General features: G+C 37.6%; 1 protein-coding gene and 1 long non-coding RNA gene across 2 annotated transcripts in view; one reads left to right on the forward strand and one right to left on the reverse strand.

The window, feature by feature from the left end:
* Nucleotides 1–864: 864 nt before the first annotated feature.
* On the forward strand, nt 865–11,151 carry LOC139953892 (vesicle transport protein GOT1B-like). Its single transcript, XM_071953492.1, has 5 exons — nt 865–923; nt 2,039–2,130; nt 3,770–3,948; nt 5,411–5,492; nt 7,324–11,151. The coding sequence occupies exons 1-5, from the start codon at nt 899–901 to the stop codon at nt 7,360–7,362; spliced, it is 417 nt and encodes a 138-aa protein (XP_071809593.1). The 5' UTR covers nt 865–898; the 3' UTR covers nt 7,363–11,151.
* Nucleotides 11,152–12,743: 1,592 nt separating this feature from the next.
* The window catches only part of LOC139953782 (uncharacterized), a 64,576-nt gene continuing 54,419 nt past the window's right edge, over nt 12,744–22,900 (reverse strand). The window contains exon 3 of the long non-coding RNA XR_011788011.1: nt 12,744–21,073. This is a non-coding gene — a long non-coding RNA (uncharacterized lncRNA). The remainder of the gene's footprint in view (nt 21,074–22,900) is intronic.

Consider the following 22,900-nt stretch of genomic DNA (forward strand, 5'->3'; position numbering starts at 1 on the left):
TCATCAGATGTAGGCCTGTATGTTGTGGATTATACCTCCCCAGTGCATTCTTCAAAAGAAACATGATTTGACACTATGGTGCTAAAAACGAAGTTTGGGAGGCTATTTCACGTATCTGATCAGTGCCCTTTCTCGTCAGGTCTGGAATTTCATCTTGTTGTGGACTCAAGTATGTGGGGGGGGGGGGGGCGGGGGGCAAAGCCTTTATTTATTTTTTTACATAAATTTTTGCAAAAAGGGCACACTGTTTCTGTAGCCACCGTGTAAATACACGCCAGGTTTATGTTCTACCTGGTCCAGATTTTATAAAGCCTATGTAAGCACAAAAACTTGCTAAGCACAGAGAAAAGTAGTATAAAAGAAAATTATGCCACTATTAAACCGCTTCCCGGCGAATATTTATTGTTGTGATGTGTGACTGGTGGTGCCTACTTTTTGCTTAGCAAAGAAAGTATTTTGCCAAGAAGTATTTTCTGCTATAAAACAGCTTTATGAAATTGGGCCATGTATGCACTGATTTGGATCAGCAGCCGTCACACATGACGGGATAAAGTTGGTTTTCATGCTCCTCAATTTGGCCCACCTTCGCCTATAAATCCGAGCACCATCAAAGCAAGACTAGTCACGACAAACGCTTGAGGGCGCATGATACATTAAGACGTTAGCCAAAAATTGTATTTCTTTGGTTCGCTTAGTACACCTATTTATATTTACTTAATAAAAAAAAATATTTCATGAAGATATTATCTAATCGAATAAGTTTTTTATTAATAATTGTTTAGTTTTTGGACTAAAAAAATATAATAAATTAAAAAGACTGAAAAGTAAAGAAGTGAACGAGGTTATAGTTTTAGACACGTCAATTTTGCAGACGACAGTGGTTGAAAGAGTTCGCAAAATGTTTGAAGTTACTGATTTTCAGAGTGAGTATTTTATATTTTTTTAAGTAACAGTCTAAGACTAAAGGTGTATCGACAAATTTGTGCGTTTTTGTAGTGAATAAGTGTGTTCAATATCGGTCAAAAAATAACAATGCAACTGGCCAAAATCAGAACACGATCGACTTGTCATTGTAAATTTGCATTGAACATGTTGAAATGATTGATTGAGCCATTTTGTACATTTTGTCTTAAGCTGAGTGAGTGGTCCAAACAATCATAGTTCATCATGTCCATGGTTCAACAAACATGATAAATAGTGCCAAATACGCAGAACTCCCTCCGCTTGTTGGCCCTACGGTAAATTATTGTTTTAAATAAAAAACATGTTTTTTAGCCCCACTTGAATTGAATTGAACACTTGTGACTTTTGATTGTGTGGCCAAGGCTAGCTGGGAAAAGTTTCTATATTGCGCCACCACTTTTTCATACGATATGAAATAAAACAGGGAAAAGTTTTCGTATGGCGCCACCACTTTTTCATTCGATATGAAATAATATAGTATCTAATTTACCTCAATGAGATATCCCTTTTTGTAAAAATAAGTGAAAAAGTGGTGGCGCCATACGGAAAGTTATTCTAAAACAGTATCTAGTTTACCTCAATAAGATATCCCTTTTTGTAAAAATTTGTGAAAAAGTGGTGGCGCCATACGGAAAGTTATCTGCTAGCTGAATCCTTAGTCATACGTCCACACCATTTCCTCATTCAGAAATAACCAAAAATAAAAAAAATTCTGGTGCCTCCCCATGCGAGCCACTTGGCAGTATAAACCGGCTGAGCTGAATGTGTTAACCTAACTCTTTGCTTGCTTTTTTGTGTGTATTGAAAAGTGAAACAAATAAAATTTGAAAAAGAAATTTTTAACGATAAATTTGCTACCTTTCTCCGACTCTAATTTCCTCGATTCGTACATGGCGCATCCATACTCGGGCCTGTGGGTGACAAGAAGTGGGGCCTATTTCCCTCGGCCTTCGGCTTCGGGAAAAAGGTCCCTATTCTGGTCACTCAAAGTCCCTCGGGGGAATAGATGATTACTAGTTACCTCATTGCCAGTCAATATGTGTATACTATTTGATATATTTTTCTCTAATTGCAGAGATTGGCATAGGACTGACCGGCTTTGGAGCTTTCTTTTTATTCCTTGGAATCATATTTCTATTCGACAAAGGACTTCTTGCTATTGGAAATGTGAGTGACTACCTGTATCTTTTACTATACAGTTAGGCCAGATGCTTCGCTTTTGAAAGGGAAACGACACGAAGTTGCTTTCTCTTTGGTTAAAGGGTCTTGGGGGTCCTACTACTTGCCGTCAACTCGCCGTCAACTCCACGAATATATTTTTAAAATCCACAAAAGAGCATAGAATTGTAAAGTATCAGCTCAAAGAGAATTCGCGTAAGTTTTAGGTCATATTTCGGAATAAAAATTTAGGTATTTTTGCGTGAAAAAATTATCTCGAAGCAGCAAAACCATCGGCAGTCATCTAGCTTTTTCACATTGATTAGTATTGGTCCAAGATGTCAATGATTGGTACTTTTTTTTTGTAACACAAAGTCGTTTTTGTGAATGAATTTTACCGAAAACCATGAGAAATATGTAGTTTAGCCCAGACTTAACACTTCTGTGCCCCATTTATTAAATTTAATGAGTTGACGGCACGAAAATGAGTTGACGGCGAGTTGACGGCAAGTCGGCGAGTTGAAGGCAAGTAGTAGGACTGGGTCTTGGTACATTTTGTAGGACACAAAACGTGTCACAATATCCACAGATTTACATTACACTTTCAGGGTTTGAAGATAATAAGCCTTTTTGAGATATGGCGAACACAATGCTAGTAAAGTTGTGGTAAATTTGTGCTTATTGACCATAGAAATAGATTGTATGTTATTCAGTGAAGTGCGCATTTTAGCCTTTTAGGCGACACAGCGTTTTCACGTAAACCTAATGACCACAAATGTGGTGAGCGTGGCATCAGTCGCGGCGTGTGATGCGCGCGTATCACGTCCGCCATACCTCAAAAAGGCTTATGGTGGTAGAAAGCTTCTCTTAAAATATTATTAACTGAGTCGCTGTAGTTTTTGAGAAATGAGTGTAAATGAACAACGTCACGAAAATACGTTTTACATTATTTGTATGACTTGTTTTCATCATTTCAAAAAACTACAGCACCTCAGTGAGTAATATTTTAAGAGAAGTTTTCTACTATCATTATCTTCAAACTGTGTAAGTTTAATGTAAATCTGTGGAATGTGTGTTTTGTATTACAAAAACTACCGCAATCCTATAAAGGGAAGGTACACGTTTGATAATTGTCAAAGACCAGTCTTCTCAATTGGTTGTATCCCATCATAAGCATAAAATAACAAGCCTGTGAAAATTTGAGCTCAATTGGTCGTCAAAGTTGCGAGATATGAATGAAATAAAAAACACCCTTGTCACACAAAGTTTTGTGCTTTCAGATGCTTGGTTTCGGGACCTCAAGTTCTAAATCTGAGGTCTCAAAATCAAATTCATGGAAAAATACTTCTTTCTTGAAAACTACTCCACTTCAGAGGGAGCCGTTTCTCACAATGTTTTATACTACCAACCTCTCCCCATTACTCGGTTTTTATACTACCAACCTCTCCCCATTACTCGGTTACCAAGTAAGGTTTTATGCTATTAATTATTTTGAGTAATAGTGTCCACTGCCTCTAAGTTTTTAACATCTCCTATGACTAGTCTTACTCTTTGTAAGATTGACCCCAGTTTTAAGACCCAGTTTTAAGTTTTTATCCTCCGAAAGAAATCCTCCGCAATAATTGAATAATTCTTGATTCGTTTTCAGATTCTATTTCTTGCTGGTCTAGCCTGCGTCATTGGCCTTGAAAGAACCTTCCGCTTCTTCTTCCAGCAACATAAATGGAAAGCAACGGGATTCTTCATTGGAGGGATGGTTATCGTTCTGATAGGATGGCCCCTTGTTGGCATGATCCTTGAAACATATGGATTTTTCTTATTATTTGGGTAAGACAGAGTTGAGATTATCTTTGATTTCATGGTCGTCTACAACAATCTTTGCTTTAATTGCCAAATGGCGTGTCGTGGCCGAGCAGGTGATAGCACCGGACTCAAGCTCTGGTGTTTCTGTTCAGCAGAGTGTGGGTTTAAGAGTCGTGACACTTGTGTCCTTTAGTAAGAGGCTTAACCATTATTGCTGTGTCCTTCGGATGAGAAGTAAAGCCTTTGATCCCGTGTGTTGTGCAACGCAAGTAAAAGAACCAAGAGAAGGGGTTCGCCCCGTTGTTCCTGATTTGATTGGCAGCATATTGCGCCGCAGTAGAAACCATAACATGGTGGCAGTGTCATGGCCGAGCGGTTAAGAGCACCGGATTCAAGCACTGGTGTTTGATCAACAGGGTGTGGGTTCGGATCCCGGTCGTGACACTTGCTACATAAAATTGGGGAGGTAGTGCTTTCTGCTCTACCGGCCAGGCTTCGAATTGATGCCAAGCCTACATTCGTATGGACTGTGAAAGGGGTAACCCTGTTGCAGCCCTAGGAGTAGGTGGCATGTTCGAAAAGGAGAAGATCTCATTATTCAAACAGAGTCCCTCATACCTTGCAGGAAAATACTGTGTGTTAAAGCGCCTTGAGCGTCACTGAGTATAAACGGATATGCGCGCTATAGACCCCTTGCAATACGCACAGCGTACTCACATGTGCCTATTCTGGGTGTCATTTTGGGTGTCAAAACCGTACACAAACGTGCACAAAAGAGAGTTCAGTTGACACCCAAAATTACGCGCATTGTTCGGAGACGCGTTCTGTATTATGTAAGAAACCAACAGCCCCCCTTGCATAACGCGAAATGCTACAGGTACGCTGAGGTCACCCGCACATTTTTACAGACATAGAACAGCTATTGTCCAATGATCTGCTTCCTGTATGAGAGTGTGACGTCATATGCAATGGGTCTTTATAAGATGCCACTATTATGACACTTTTAATAACCAATCTACATACATAGATGTATGACTATCTTTAAAGGCAGTGGACACTATTGGTAATTACTCAAAATCATTATTATCATAAAACCTTACTTGGTAACAAGTAATGGGGAGAGGTTGATAGTATAAAACGTTGTGACAAAACGGCTCCCTCTGAAGTGACGTAGTTTTTGAGAATGAAGTTTTCCATGAATTCGATTTCGAGACCTCGGATTTAGAATCTGAGGTCTCAAAATCAAGCATCTGAAAGCACACAACTTCGTGTGACAAATGTGTTTCTTTCATTATTATCTCGCAACTTCGACAACCAATTGAGCTAAAATTTTAACAGGTTTGTTATTTTGTGCATATGTTGAGATACACCAAGTGGGAAGACTGGTCTTTGACAATTACCAATAGTGTCCAGTGTCTTTACCCCTAATCTTCACACTATCTTTAACCCTAATCTTCACAATTTTCTTGATTGTTTTTCTTGACAGTGGTTTCTTCCCAGTAGTCATAAACTTCCTTCGTAGAGTACCTGTACTTAGCACCATTTTAAATCTACCTGGCATCAGTGGGGTAAGTGCACCAGATCAGTGAAGCCTACATTGGTCATCATGCATTTGAAGTAAATACTAACTCATTGAGTACTATAGCCCTTTTTGAAACCACGGCTTTGGCTATGGATTTGGCTTCAGGCTCCGTCCTCTCATCTGAAGTTCTGGGCCCAATTTCATAGAGCTGCTAAGCACGAAAATTTGCTTAGCATGAAATTTCTTTCTTGATAACAACAGGATTACCAACCAAATTTCCATGCGATTTTCAGGATAAGCAAAAAACAGCTGATTACTAGTAACAAGCAATATGCAACAAATAGAAATTTATTTTGTTGGTAATCCTGTTTTTATTGAGAAAGAAATTTCCTGCTGAGCAAATTTTTGTGCTTAGCAGCTCTATGAAAATGGGCCCTGATGAGCGCGTACTCAAAGCATGCGCAATTGTCAAAAGAACCGCAGGGCCAAGCTAGCCCTGAGCTGAATCTGAAGCTGAAGCCGTAGATATGAAAAGGGCTTGGTTTGATATCAACGCTAGAGTATTGGTGTTAAACAACATTAGGGACTATTCATTTTGGTTTTTACCCATACACCGATGTGTGTTTCACTGTATACTCAGTACTTTCCCGAGTCATGTAAACAAATATCACAGGCATATAATACTCAGGTGGAATTCGAACCCACAACCCTTGCAATTCTAGAGCAGTGTCTTACCAACTAGACTACCAAGAACGCCCGGTAACTAGAGGCAGTTCATCAAATTTAACATCTCTTATAACATAAGGGAGGTTTAACTGCACGCTCCGCATGAACGTGACCATCAGAAAATTGTTTCGTTAAAATCTCACATTTTTAGCATCTGTGGGGTTACCATTTTTCACGTCAGGTACGTACATGCGCAGATGTCATACGTGAGCATGAGCCCTAAGTGGTGACATCACCCAGATATAACACAATTTTTTGACGTTAGCGTTCACGGTTTTGCTTGCGTCATATGCAGCTAAACCTCGCTTTCAAACACTTTTGTGAACGTTTTACGAGTTCATGGGAATGATTTTCCTTTTGTAAAGGAACAATTTTTAGAAGATTGGTTTCTGTTTGTTTGACTATTTTACAAACTTGAGCAACTGGTTTTGTTTAGATTGTTGTGATAGACGCCATCTTTACGGGCAACTTGGGTTTTGGCTTTGAGCTGCAGCAAGCGTTCTAAGTTGTCTATGCCCCCAATCATGGGAGAAATTTGGTAGAAATGAAATGTGCCGCATAACAGTAAGTTTTGCGTAAAAACAATGATTGAGTTGCCTTCGAAGATGGCCGACTTCACACTACTGTGTCACGTCAAATGGAAACTTTCTATTCTTGGAATAAAAAAATAGTTTGTTCAAAGGTAGTTGCTAAAAACTGTTTTCCAAATAACACATTTTTTATTTAGCAGAGAATTTTTTTTCTAAGACTAGACTTGTGAACAAGTCTTTAATGATCTGTCACGATAGTCAAGTCTTGGTGGATCAAATACTGCTCTGGCTAGATTACTTCTCTCGCTCGAAGCTGACGACTACTACTGCGTAGTTGTGAGAGCGGTAGCTAGGGGGGCCGGAGGTCTCGTGAGAATATCGCCAGTGTCACAGGAATCGCGGAGAGAACCGGAATGCTATCACCGCGACAGACATTTAACGACTTGTCCACAAGTCTAGTCTAAGACTAGTAGATTGGCAATGTGTTTGTGTATCTGAGATACACTCTAGTTCCTCAGGGTTCTATGTTTGGACCCCATTCATCAGTCAACCCTTCTACATGTTTTTCTTTTATCATTATCACAGTTTTGTTTCTTTTCATTTGTTTTGTTTTCCCTGCAGTTTCTTAGTCGATTTGAAGAGAGGAATCCAATGGTATAATCCCTTCTTTTGTATACATTTCATAGGGTCAGCATCTTTATAATAATAATCCCCATTTACAAATGGGCAATTTCTTCAAGGGCACTGTACACTATTGGTAATTACTCAAAATGATTGTTAGCATAAAAACCTACTTGGTAACGGAGAGTTGTTGATTGTATACAAAACATGTGAGAAACGTCTCTCTGAAGTGCGTACTTTTTGAGAAAGAAGTAATTTCTCACTCAAAAGACTTCAGCTGAAGCCTTTTATTAAACAAGGGTGTTTTTTTCTTTCACTATTCGATGACCAATTGAGCCCAAATTTTCACAGGTTTGGTATTTTTGATGCGTGTGTGGGATACACCAAGTGAGAATACTGGTCTTTGACAATTACCAAACGTGTCCAGTGCCTTTAAACATGTTCTATTTTGGGGTACAGTATCTTACAAATCTGCAGACAAATGTTGTGGAAGTCGACCACAAGATTTTGCAGTTAGTCTTCTTAGACATGACGTACACAGTTTGAGGGCACTATTTATGGGGTGTGGTGGCCGAGCGGATAAGAGCACCGAGTTCAAGCTCTGGTGATTCTGTTCAGCGGAGTGTGGGTTTGAATCCCGGTCGTGACACTTGGATCCCTGAGCAAGACACTTCACTACAATTGCTTCTCTCCACCCAGGGGTAAATGGGTACCTGTGAGGGCAGAGATGGTTCTTGTGATTGATTTAGCCATGTATCAATATAAACCACAAGGGAAACTGACTGGGTAAATTTTGAAACGATTTTTGGGGTTGAACAAAGAATTGACTAGAGTGGGATTCGAACCAACGACCTCCGGATTAACGTGCCGGCGCTCTACCAACTGAGCTATCTAGCCCTATATTGGCGGTGTCCCTATTTAGCCATGTAGCGCATTTGTTGCACAAGGCTGTTGCACCAGGGAGCTGAGATGGTTTAAGGAATGATTTAAGGCCCAGTGACCAGGGGTAATAATGTTGGAGCGCCATGAGTGTCACTGCGTGACGAACCTGAGCGCTATATTAGAAGCCATTATTATTATTATATTATTCGGTGAACCTAAAAGTATCCACTATCATATTCCAGGCCTAATAATTCATTCTTTTTTATTGATGTCCATTCACAAGTTGAAATACTTTTGGGTGGTTTCAGTCAGTTGCTTAACAAAAATGTACAACCATTGGGAAAACTGGTAACATGGTATAAGACAAGTAGTTTTATTTATTGTGTTTTCTGCAAGTTACATTTATTTAATATCAGTCAGTCAAAATTGCTTGCCTCGAAAAATCCCGAAGTCGCTATTACTCCCCAAGTCGTAACACTTTTAGTGAACTCATTTTGGGGATCTATGACTCTAATAGAAATAATCAACTGATCACTTTCTTTCAATCAACAAAGGGGGCTTTGAGACAATTGGTGGCAGCAGACATACTAGCTAAAGTTACTAGAAACTTTATACAAACTAGGTACGCGCATGTTGGGCTTGGAATGAGGTGCATGCTGGTCTAGCTAGCAATCAAGTTTGATCGCATGCTAGATCAGCATGCACCTCGTTCAACAGTTAGGGCTTGCACAATGGGTATTTGCGAAACAGTCTCTTCTGAGAACTACCTGCTGCCATCTTGTGTCCACAAAATGTCTCCCCTCACTGCGCGTGTATGTTTCTTGACTGTTTGTCAGCAACAAAATTTGTTTTCACACAAGCCCATGCACCATTTTTTCTGACAATTGTTTTCAGGGCGACGGTTGGGGGGGGGGGGATTGTAAACTTATGATGGTTTAAAACCTTGTCCAAAATGTTATTTATTCAACACTCTTTCTCATTTGTTTCTGTTTATTGTATTTAGATAAGTATAACTAGTCCTTATAACTTGAAGACTAAGGTGCCTTTAAACTGATAAGAGACACTCAATTAATTTTTAAGTGCACAATTTTCCCCCTCATTCTTCATTTTGATTATTGACAAAATCATGTTGTTGTAAATATGTACAAAGAATATCAGTTTACTTGCAGACTTTGGGTTTCTCGTCTATAGACCATGTGACTTGTAACATCACATGTTTACAAAAGAGCCACAGAGCCTGGACTTCCTGCAGGCACAATAAGTACACAGCCCCACGGTATAAAACTTTAAATCTTGAATTTTATGGAGATTGTTCAAACTGATTTGATATGAAGGGACACATCTCAAAACGTCGACAAATAAGACTAAGGGGATTTGGTTTACAATAAAATTACATTACTGTCATTGTTATGACTGCTTGTTGAATATATGTTGAAATTACGACTCAAAGTGTAAAATTTCCCATATGGCATATGACGATCAAGCTTGATGACCATTGTAGTATCTTGCCTGCCTCAAAGGCTCAGGAATGCACAAGAACACTCTTTTTGTAAACGATAGTTACATAGTGTATAACCAATCATGACATTTTGTAATGCTAGATAAAACCTGGGGCAAATTTCATAGAGCTGCTTAAGCAAAGAAATTGCTTAAGCACAAAAGCAGCTTGCTTATTTTATACATGTTACTGGCAAAAATTTCATGTTACGTATGTCGTATTAGCTGTTGTTTTGAGTGGAGTCTTGGCCGGTAATCTGATTTTACTAAGCAAGGATGTTTTTGCTTAAGCAAAATTTAGTGCTTGTAAGTAGCTCTATGAAATTGGGCCCTGTTTATAGTACAGTGTAGGATAGGGGCAGTGATTAGCAGTAGCACCTTCGAGATATACAAAAGTAAACTTATTACCCAAGCGACTGAAAGGGGAGACCATGCACCGAGTGGCGCAGCACGAGGGACTTTTAAAACTTGATTGCGGTTTCTTATGGTTTTTTTTATACAAATCTTGACTTTTGCTGTCAAGTCGGTTGCAAAAGTCCAAACCAATCAGAAGCGCCAGGGGTCAGCAGGTCAGCATTCGTTCACAAATTATGCACACTGCCTGTGAAACAACAATCATCCACCTTTTATTCATTTATAAAACGTTTTTGGGAAGTCTGCGTTTAGATTGGTTAATCGTTCAGCACTTTGCATACAAGGTTATGAATAATGCACACTTCATACTCATGAATAATTCTTGAGAAAAAAAACGCGAACAGGACCCAATTTCATAGAGCTGCTTAAGCAAAAAATATTGCTTAAAAATTTTCTGCTGAGCAGAAATGATTAGGACACCAGTCACAAATTGTACATGTGACATTATAGTTTTGTTGGTTACCTTATTCTGGTAAGCAAATTTGGTGCGCTTAGCTACTTTTCTGCATAAGCAGCTCTATGAAAGTGGGCCCAGGTTGTAAAAGGACCTCGTGGCTTCGCGACTCCACTCGCTCCAGTGGTCTCTCCTTCCATGCCAGTCGTTTGGGATTGCGGCTCAGCTCTACAGAGCTATCCAATTCACTATCATTATTAATTCCCGCCTTGGCCCAATTTCATTGAGATGCTTTTAAGCATGCACTAAGTAGCTAAGCACAACAAAATGTTGCTTACCAGAATAAAGTTACAAGCCAGACTACCACAACATAATGTACAATTTGTGCCTGGTATCCTGCTCAATTCTGCTTAGCAGAAAATGTTTGATAAGCAAATATGATATTGGGCCCTTTTTACCATCTTGTGGTTTCATTGATATAAATTATTTACCATTTTCCTGATTCTTACAACGTAGATTAGTATAGCTTGGTATGCATCACTGTAATATACACTCCTATGTTCGTATTTTATTTGAAAATGTGACATTTTCATTGATTGTTTGCCTGGTTGAGAGACCCAATTAAAAGTTGTTTGTTTGTAAACAAATGTACAGAAAAACAGTGTGAGTGAAGTTTATTGATTCCAGTAAAAAACTTGTCCCATGCGTCCGTAGAGAGAACGAACTTGTATTTATTCATTGGGGTTTTGGGTTTTTTCCCCCAAAAATAACCTGTGGAGGTTTTGATATCAGTGCGTGCTGGGGCCAAGGATACGGAGTGGATTGGACCGATTTATAGGGCTATTGTGCTCCCACCACAAAGTTGCATTTTTATTGAATTTTTATTACTCAAATTATGTAAAAACACAACAAGTATATCACGTCTTGATTTTTATTTAATTTTAGATGAAACAAAAATAATAATAATAAATATATATAATAATAAGAAAGAAGGTTTTCCCCTTGTTTTCATAACCCTACATTTTAAAATGGTGTCAAGGGGTGCGTTTTGGTCGTATTCAATAATTGTTTCGGTTGACTTGACCATAACATACCATTATCAGCGAATCGGAAACATTTATTGGCTACAGCCGCCAAAACGCACGTGGTCGGTATTGGGCTAGGGGTTAGAATGTATCGATCATGTTCCCCTTATTGACCTGTTCTGGCAGGCAAGACACTGCACTAGTTACAAGGAAAATTGTCTCGCTATCACCATCATGGTAAAAATGTATACCGCCCTCTTGTGGTCATTTTGAATAAATGTGTATTTTTAGAGAGAAGGGAGTAGTCATTGAATCTCTTTGAGCAACTTAATCATTCTTTGATGGTTAATTCAAATGTTCGATGGATGCACTGTACGGTTTTCCAGAAACTGTGTCTTGAAAACAATAAGTAATGAATAAAACAGACTTTTTATAATTTTACTCCGAATGGTCTGTATAGCAACTCCCCAATAAAATTAAAGACACTGCATGAACACTATTGGTAATTATCAAAGACCCGCCAGTCTTCTCACCTGTGTAGAGAAGTGGAAATTGCGAGATGATAATGAATGAAAAAACACTCGTCCAGTGTGCTTCCAGATGCTTGATTTCGAAACCTCAAAATCTCATTCTGAGGTCTCAAAATCAAATTCAAATATTTTAGTGGAAAATTACTTCTTTCTCAAAAACCACGTCACTTCAGAGGGAGCTGTTTCTCACAATGTTTTATACCATCAACCTCTCCCCATTACTCGTTACCAAGAAAGGTTTTATGCTAATAATTGTTTTGACTAATTACCAATAATAGTGTCCACTGCCTGTAACCCCTTGCCAAACCCTAACCCCTCATAGAAGTATCAGGGCCCAATTTCATGGCTCTGCTTACCGTAAGCACAGAATCGGCGCTTACGGAAGCAGGGAATTCTGTGCTTACGGCAAGCCTATTTCAGGGGTTAATGGCGAATTTGGGCTTCTGCGCGTGTGTACTCCACGTTACTAGGCATTCTACGCTTACAAGGCCAGTGCAGCAATTCAGCGCTTGCACGTAAGCGGGGATTCGTGATCGTAAGCGCAGAATTCGGCGGAAAGCAGAGCCATAAAATTGGGTCCTGGTTGTATCACTGAACAGAAGGGCCCTTGCTGATGAGAATGTAAGACAAATAACACAATAAGAAAACACCAGGAGTTCTCAAGTAGTATGCCCAACATGAAAATGTTTATAAGCAATAATAATCAATCACATGAGCTGATAAATGTTACATTTCGAGTTAATGTTCCAAGTCACACATTCTTTACATTATTATGTAATAAAATGTCATAAAGCTACTAGCCCTGTTAGTGTATACACATAATACTTCATAAGTCGTCATAAAATTGTAGTTTCAGTTATTATTTACAACGTCGGTATATCTGTAGTAGAAGTCAAAAGAGAGGGTATATGATTAATATATGAATGATGCATGAGCAGTTATACGCTACGTCATAGATATCTCATGAATATTCAACAATATTCAAATAGATTAACATACAAACTATCTTACAATGTGATGCAAGTTAATAAATTAAACGCAACAACGGAACAAGGAAAGTGAAGAAGACCGCTACGACCAAGTGATACCTAAAAACTTTCATAAAAGAAATAAACATGTTCTGGCAAGCCCAAAAGATAAATGATTACATAATCAATACAATAGATTAGATGAAAAACCTTGTAACAAAATCAAATCCTGACCAAGTACAAAATAATCAATTTAAATTGAATACATACATATCTCTATCATTATTAATACTTCAGATTATAAACAAACTTAACAGTACTGAAAAACCAAACCTCGCTAAAATAATATTTCAAAAAATAATCTTAATTGAAAACAAAAGGAAACAGTAATTGCGTAACTTGTGTGTACTGATCACAGACTAGGTTTTTAACCTGTATCTGTTTTTACACATTAAAATTGTGCTAGAAATTCTCTGCCCCCAAAACCACTGAACTACTTTATGTTAAAATTCATTGATTGAGTGGGCTTTCGACAGATTTAGAGACAAGTTAAATTGATTTCTTGCAATATTTTTCTTTTATATAATTTCACTTTGAACTGTTGAACGACATCGGCAATGTATAGGCCTGACACATACAGATAATTTTCTTTAAGGCGATTATAATTATAACAATACAGAATGATGGTTTTGTTAATCTCACAATTTCAGAAATATTTCCTCATTGAATACAATCACAACAACCTCCTTTATAATTTTTATTCAAACATTCCCATAATAATTGTTTTAATTTTTCAAAATTGAAAACTATCACCTCTGCCCTTTTTCAAACACAGTTCTAGATGACCAGACTATTAAAATCTGAAGGCTAGTCCTAAGTTAGAAGTAATTAATTATTCCCAACTCAAGATTAAGACTATAGACCTTTAGCATGCTTTCTCCATCTTGGTCGCGTTCCTTGTATCCAATAACAATAATGAATGCGAATTACCATTTTGCAAATAGGAACCAGACTATTTTGTTCTTCCAGCCTCGGTTTGGTTACATTGATGTCAATGGGGAAAAATTCAAGATGGCTGCACCATGCTGAAGGTCTACAGTATTCACTCGTTTTGAAATCCAGGGCCTTTTTCATGACAGAACTTCACTCACCCCTATGAAAGCTATTCCACTACTTTGCCAAATTGTATAGTTTTGAAACAGCCGCTGTGCGTACAAGCGAAATACACACAGACAAATCTTAATTTTTGTAATAATAATTTCACTTTTATATAATAAGATGAAGGCATTATTAAGAGTAGTATAATATTTGTGTCTTTCTCTACTATATTAAACCAGACAATTTGTTTGTTTACTGAAACTAGTACTTAGACTTGCTCCAAGTCCCGCGTGTTTTACAACAATATGGCTCAAACACTGCACAATGCTGTACACTTTCATAAATCACAAACTGGCTCATTCAATGCACCTTTAAAGCGGCATTATCTTTGACAGAACTGAAACAGCATTATATTTTTTGACAGATAATGTCAGTTTAAAAACTCCCTACCTGCTTATTCACACCAACACCATTTTTAATAGACTTCCCAAATGCTTTGCATACCTTCAGTTAGAATTACCTCGGTATACAACACGGGTGACAATGGCATTTTCAGCAGAGACCATTTAGAAACGCACATTAGCTTGGGGCAAGTCTATTCATTCTAGACACCTACGTCATTGAAATTGATTTGTAAGCAGTTAAGCTGTCAAAATTACATCACCTTGATTGTCTCTAACATTCTATAAAAGAACAACATGCTTTTCTAAGCTATAAATATAATTTCCAATCTCCTGTCTTCTTTTGGTAGAGATGGTAATAATTGATGACCAAAGCAACTTGATAGTTTTGTATTGAATACAATTTGTTTAGTACTGATTATATAGAGTTAACATTACAAGATGTCTTATGGATTACAAGTACTAGAATTTGATGGTAAACATTTAGCCTTCATAGAGTTCCTTAAATTTTCTTTCATTTAAATTTGTATATTATGACAACATTTTAAGAAAATATTTGTCTCATTTGGGGGGGGGGGGGGAGTCATGGACCACATATTTTTTCCAGATAATAAGAATAATCACAGATTTTGGTTATTAATAGACCTTATGCATTGACGTCATCCAGCGGCCATCTTAGTGGAAAAACGGTGAAGAAACAATCGAAACGCACAGATTTGTACGCGCAGCGCACAGGATTGGCCAATGAACAACCTCCTTGTGACCTCTAGGTGAGGCGCCCTACTGAAATGACGTCATGTGCATAAGGTCTGTCTACACAACTTTTGATCAGATGTTTGTTACACAGGCATGCAACCGAATTGTGTCCTTAAATAGAGAAAAAAATGCCATGACTCCAGAAATGGAGGATGGTGTCATGGGCGGAGGGAAGGAGGCATGTTGGTCCTGAAAAAACCCCTGGGTGCGGAGGTTAAACTAAAAGCCATGGAAGTGAGCAGCAGTTGTATGTACGCAGGAGAGAGAGAAACATGGCCGTCCTATTACTTGAAATTACAAACACCGTTTTGTTTCATACAATTTGATTCAATTCTCAATAATATTTTAGTACTCAGTTTTATTAATTTCGGTTTTACCCATACACCGATGTGTAAGCACTGTATACTAAGTACTTTCCCGAGCTCTGTGAAACACAGGCATATTTCTGGGTTGGAATTCGAACCCACGACCTTTGCAATCTATTCAGTTTTACTTCAGTAAAACTTTTAGCTTTCGTCCACGTTTTATGTTGATTTACAGACAATAGCTATTAAGAAAGATACTTTAAGGTCACCTGTGAAAGTTTCAGTTTAATGAAGTGGAGGAAACAGGAAAAACTGTCACCAAATTTTGATCAAGAATGTCAACTCCATACACATATAGCGATGTGACAGCGGGTACCAACCAAATTTTCTGGTCATATTAAGGGTTTTCAAACGGACACCATGCAAATTTCAAAAATATCGAAATGATTCAAAGTTGTTTACTTTGTTGACTTCTATGACTTCTAATAAAAATAACTTTGCAGGATGTTTATGACCATTATAATGGTATTAAGCAAAGTTTTTTTAAGATGGTAATGCATTACCATTTTTATAATAACTACGCTTTCGGATAGAAATTACACAATTTCTTTTCAGCGTCTTCATTAAAGTATGACTCTATCTTTAAATAGAACAGGGAGTAGATTTTGATTACAATTGTTCCTTCACATCTTGATCACTGAACTTTAAAAAAGCATTACTTTGGGAAGTTTTCTGATGTGCTCAGTGTCGGAAACAATGACTACGTATGTTTTGTTGTTGTTTGTCCTTTGCTGTTGTTGTTGTCCTCTATTTACAAGGTCATCTAAACTACTTCACTCAATCTACAAGTCAAAACTCGTCATCTTGCGTTTGTTCCCAAATAAAAATAATTTGGTCTCAGCTTTAACTAAATAGTGCTATATAAAACTGGCTCCCAATACAAAACATTGCCTGCTCTGTTGTGGGCTGAAAAAGAAAAACATGCAAAATTTGAGAGACTTTTTTGCATTTCAACTAAAGCCTTCACGGAGCTGCCTGTAAATTGCTTGTGTTTTGGCCTGTAGGGTTAATGTAGATATATTGCATCCACCTTCAACGTTATTAATTTTGCAAGCTGAACATTACTTATTTGAGTCACCCCACTTTTGTGCAAAATAATATCTACCAAGAAAACAAAATAGCAAAACAAGTTTAAATTAATCTCTGTATGACTGTCATTTACATAATAATAAGTCTGAGGCAGCATTTGGTTAAGAATTGTCAGCACTATAGAAGTGATTATTCATCTGCTGATTGAATATTCATAAACCAATTTAAATATTCATTAACAAATTTGAATTAGCATTAACCCTTTGTCTATCCTATCTTGATATTCAATGCCAAACTGAGTGTGTCCTCACTGGAATGAATATTATTCATTAGCAAATGTCATACTGCATATTCATTAACTCATTGAATATTCATTAACTCATTGAATATTAAGTAAATCATTGAATATTCATTAACTCATTGACTATTTGTTGACTCATTGAATATTCATTAACTCATTAAATATTCATTAACTCATTGGATATTCATTAAGTCATTGGATACTCATGAATTCATTGAATATTCATTAACCTGGATATTTAGTAACCTAAACAGCACCCAGCCGGAACTGTTTTAATAAATGGCAACATTAAATAAACTGTCCTTGCGTGTGCATGTATATTGCTGAAACGTTTTTGGATATTTATCAGCTAAAATAACTACTAATTTCACTCAATAATAATAACATATCAATTAATCAATTAATATATCGAATTAATTGCATAGAACCGACTTGTCTTTATATATACAAAATAAGTCAATACAACAGTTGTTGTTGTTATGGCACAAATACAAAGAAGAGTAAACAACTTTATGAAAACGTTTGTTTTTTTCTTCAAAAACCCTGCAACTGACTATACAACGTATACAAGCTTCTAACCATTATACATGACACAGAGATATCAAACTCTTAAAGAATATGGATAAAAAAAAAACGAAACAAGAAATTTATAGTCATTAGAGAAATTAAACCAACGGTTCTTTTCAGAACCACCCCAACTCATTAGAGATAGTCTTACATGGTGTTACTGCAAACCTTTCCATATTGTATTTCCCCATGCAAAGTTTCAAATCCCACTCATTAGAGAAATTGTTACACGGAAACTGTTTACTGGAACTTTTTTTAAATACATTTCATGGAGATTCCATCTTTGCAATTATCTATAACTGTACTAGACCGGGTTGTGTATAAGACAGTTGCGACAATGGACTCTACTTTATCGTATACATATTTATGGTAGTTTGGTCAAAAGCTTAACATTTGTTTGGCATTCTAAGCTGACATTTTTAACAGCCTTTATTATTATCAGTTACATACAGGAACTTTGGATTATAGCCAAGCATGCAATTACTAGATTAAGAATGTTAGGATGCCGGGCAAGCGTTTATAAATCTTCCATCCAAAATGCTATTCAAATATTGTTAATTCTTTAAAAGAAGAGGACAATCTTTCAAGAATAAGCCACTAAAATTTCATTAATTTTCATTTGGAGAATAAAAAAGAAATTAGTTAAAATATATGATTTTTTTTTGTTTAAGGATGGTTTGAAATTGTTATGAATTACAAGTTTTTAATAGATGGAAATTGGGGGGATAAAGGATATTAATTTTGCTTTTACCCATATACACCGATGTCCTGAATAAAATAATGAACTTTGGGTGGCCATCTTTGATTTCCAAGCTGTGCTAATTATACATCGGATGTGTCACGAGTCTTTCACACCCTTTCTGCGGATGTCATGCAAAGTGTAAAAGATGACGGTTTAGACAAAACTTGTCCCTATGTCATGACGTCCATAGCAATGACGTGTACTCAACACAGCCCATCGCTCATTACTTTTCATTCATTCATAAAATAAACGGCTGCGGGCTCAGGTAGTGACGTCAGTGAATCAGACAATGGGAGTTGGGTCATCCAAGACCCGACGACATAATGCACTAATAAAAAACGCCTGTAGGTTATGCTCCGGTCAGAGGGATAAACAAATCACACAGCTAGTTGGATTCATACACTTAGATGTGTATCCCCATAAGTGTCACACTGTGTGCAATTTTATACTCCATATTTTACCGAATTTACATGACCCAGAAGCTAGTTTTCTGATTACAGATCACAAAAACATGGTTTTTAAAAAGGCCATTTTGCAGGACACTTTGTCAATAACTTTACTGTTTTTAAGGATGAGTTTAAATATCAGACAAGTCAAACCCCAAACCAAAATTTGATTGATTAAAACATGAAAGGCTGCCCCTTCAGAATACATGGAAAGAAAAAGGTTCTGATTTTCGTATTTGAAGGGTTACTGATATTGTACAATGAGTTCTTGGGTGGATTTCACAAAGAGTTAACTAAGCCTAGTCTTATCTCAAGTTAGGACGAGTTACTCGCCTAACATAGGACTAGTCTTAAGTTTTCAATATCTCTCAGGACTAGTCCTAACTCTTTATGAAATCGACCCCTGTCCTGATTTTGTTTTTCCAGAAAATATTATAATCTTTTGCAAATATAGTAACCTGAACTTTCGACCCTAGCAGAGTCTTTCTTCTCTGAAATGTAACCAAGAACTTTACAAGTATAAGCGTCACAACATATTGTATACAAATAACAACAAAGATTGTTGATTTAGTACTGTTCACAGGCAAGCAATAAATAGCATTCCTCTTCTTACTTAAATTTAAAAACTGGTAAAAAAAAATTGTCATACATTCTCAACTTTTCGCTCGAGTACTTACGACTTATTGTTTTTACTCACTTAAGAACACGAAAGCCGTGTTTTCTTTCAGAGCCACTACTCTGCAGTAGTGGAAATGATTCGAGGGGAAACGAGTTCAGTGCTTGCAAAGTTTAAAGGGAAGGTATACGTTTTGTAAAATTAATTGCATTCAAAACTTACTTGGTTAGAACATGGAGGAAGGAAGAGAAGAAGCTCGAACGAAGGGACTTCAAAAGTCGAACCCGTGGTACCGCTGTCGTAATCACCCACATACCTTATACAGACAATGGGCGACCTGGCGTATGTGAGTTTGCGCGTGCGCACTAGGTTCTTCACTCAACTATGGTGTCGTATGTCGTATGGATATAATACAGAAAAAACAACTTTTTTGAGACCTGATACAAATTGTGTACACTTGTGCCAACCAAATCGAAAAACACAATTGAATACCAACCACCCTCGTGTGCTAATACCCAAGTTTTGAACCACCGCTAGTGACCGGAAAGTCACATAAAATGTAAAAATATGCCATGATGTTTCAGTGAAACACCACAAACTGTAAATGCAAACGAGTATATTCACAATTCTTGTCTCCAATGATTCAACTTTACACGAAGGCAACGGTGCAGAGCGGCGGTACCACGGGTTCTGTACAAAGAGATCTAATCCTGCTCGTTAATCGGCCATCCAGCTGAGGTCTCCTATCTTTTTCCACTGGTCAGACAGGGGCATTATCAGGGTATATCTTTTGTTACTCTGCGGTTTTGCGGGTCGTTCGAGCTCCTTCTCTTCCTTCCTCCATGGTTAGAAGTACAGCAGCCTTCGACAGTACGCGTAAAAAGAGTTTTGAGAATCATTTCACTTCAGAGTAATGTGGTTATAGGAAAAATACTTGAGTTTTTTGTCCTCTAAAATTTGAATCTGAGAAACACTAACGTCAGATTCATTTCTCTATAACTGATTATTCTTCTGGTTTGGAAATAACGACTTCTGGTTTTTTGGGCGATATCTCAAAAACAAGACCACCTCTTGAAATGAATATCCACAGGTTACTTGTGTTGTGTATCAGGCCTAGACTTTCATCTTTGAAAAGGCAAGGCCATTTTCATTTTGCAAAGGGCACTTCCATTGGAAAACCTTAAAGTCCATGGGAAACTTTTGAAGGGGGCACAAAGGGGGCAACGAAGGTAATTGCCTCCATGCTCTTTGGTCATTGCCTAGGTGCCCTTAAAATGCTCCAGTAGAAATTTAAAACGGTCTCATATGGTGCCCTTTACCAAGGAGAAAATGCCTTGGTGCCCTTGCCCTTTCAAAAACGAAGCATACAGGTCTGTACATCTGCATTGATGTAGGATTAAACCAACGGAACGGTCCAAAAAACCAAAGGTATACTTTCCCTTTAACAGTATACATCGAGGGAGCTGTCTGGCTGTTTTGAGTTCAGAAGTTCTCTGAAGCTAGACGAGTCGCAATTAGGGGGATGTTTATTCAACAAAGACTTGGAGGCATCTCATTATCCCTAGGAAGGAGGAAGTCGAAGGATGGGGCACAGAGACGGGTGGAGCTCAATTTCTTATCCTGTCTCCGACGACGAAGCTCCTCAAAATCTCTTTGGCCTGGATGTTACCATGGAGACATCCATCTCGGTAAAAGAATAATATCACGATGTCGGCGCTCCTGTTTGAAAATAAAAGGAATAACGTCAGCAGAATGTTCTAAACTTTCGGATCATTAAGTGGAAGGATAAGATTAGATTAGATTAGATTAGGCGTGATTAGACAGGATTTATTCACAAATTATCTATTGATAAACATATCGTGATGCCTCTAGCTACCTGGTAGTCACGGTGGTCTAGTCATTATGAAATTCAGCTCTAGACTTGCAAGGGTTGTTGGTTCGAATCCTAACCGAGTAATATGCATGTTTTTTTCACAGAAATCAGAAAGTACTACACAGTATACAGTGCTAACACACATCGGTGTATAAAGAATAAAATGAATCTTGTTTAACCCAGATGCAAATTTAACATGTATTAATATCATGATTTCGTTGCTCATGTTTCAAAGTTGAAAAATAATAGAGGGACAACGTCAGCAAACTGGATTAAACTATTGGATCCTAGGTGGAAGGGATAAGATTAGATTAGGATTAAAGAGGATTAAATCACAAATTATTTCATAATCACTTTCAGATCAGCCCAAGGTAAAAATGCAACAGTTAAATTTCAATTGTTTCGGAGAAAAAAAACACCATAATGACGTTGTCGCTCCTGTTCCAAAGATAAGAGAATAAATAGAGGAACAATGTCAGAAGATTGACCTAAACTATTGGATCGCTAAGTGGTAGGGATGGAATTAGATTAGAAGTGATAGAACGGATTGAAGGCAGTGGACAAAATAATTATTAGCATAAAACCTTTCTTGGTGATGAGTAATGGGGAGAGATTGATGGTATAAAACATTGTGAGAAACAGCTCCCTCTGAAGAGCCATAGTTTTCAAGAAAGAAGTAATTTTCCGCAAATTTGATTTCGAGACCTCAGATTTAGAACTTGAGGTCTCGTAATCAACCATCTAAGCGCACACAACTTCATGTGACAAGGGTGTTTTTTCTTCTTTCATTATTATCTCGCAACTTTGATGACCGATTGAGCTCAAATTTTCACAGGTTTGTTATGCTATGCATAATATGTTGAGAAACACCAAGTGAGAAGGCTGGTCTTTGACAATTACCAATAGTGTCTACTGTCTTTAAATCACAAACTATCTAATAATATCACTATCACATCAGCCAAAGTAGCCGCGTACATTTAAATTGTTCCGGCAAAAAACATCCCTTTTCAAAGTTGAGAAATCAAGTGAGTAACAAACCATCAACAAGTTGACCTAATCTATTGGATCACTAATGGGAAGATTAGATTAGATTAGATTAGAGATGATTAACTCACAAATTATTTCATATCACTGTCACATCACGCCAAGATAAAAATGCAACAGTAGCAAAGGTTGCAGACATGCCAGGTACATTTCTTTTGGGAAAAGATATAATCATGACGTTGTCGCTCCCGTTACAAATATTAAGTTTGGGTGTGCACAATTATGAACTAAAGGTTGACCATTTTGACTCGAACCCAGGCTGGTCGACCATTGGTTGACTACTGCGGTCGACCTTTTGGAACCAGCCCCAGTTTCTTCCATGGTCCCAATAGCCTGTTCCATTCAAACATGTGTAACGCGCAGAGGGGAACCAGTGACATTATATAGCAAAAATCGCAGAAGGCTATAAAAGCATGACAATAATGCTTCACATTTTTTCTGCTTAGCAGAAATGAGCAGGATACCAGTCACGAATTGTACCTGTGACATGGTAGTTTGGCTGGTAACCATATTCTGGCAACATAATTAGTTGGTGCTTAGCTGCTTTTTGTGCTGTTTAATCCTAATCAACGCGCAGAGGGGAAGCGGTGACATTATATAGCAAAAACTCAGAAGGCAATGGAAGTAAT

The sequence above is a fragment of the Asterias amurensis genome, chromosome 22 (assembly GCF_032118995.1).
Source record: "Asterias amurensis chromosome 22, ASM3211899v1".
In the NCBI taxonomy this organism is placed as follows: Eukaryota; Metazoa; Echinodermata; class Asteroidea; order Forcipulatida; family Asteriidae; genus Asterias; species Asterias amurensis.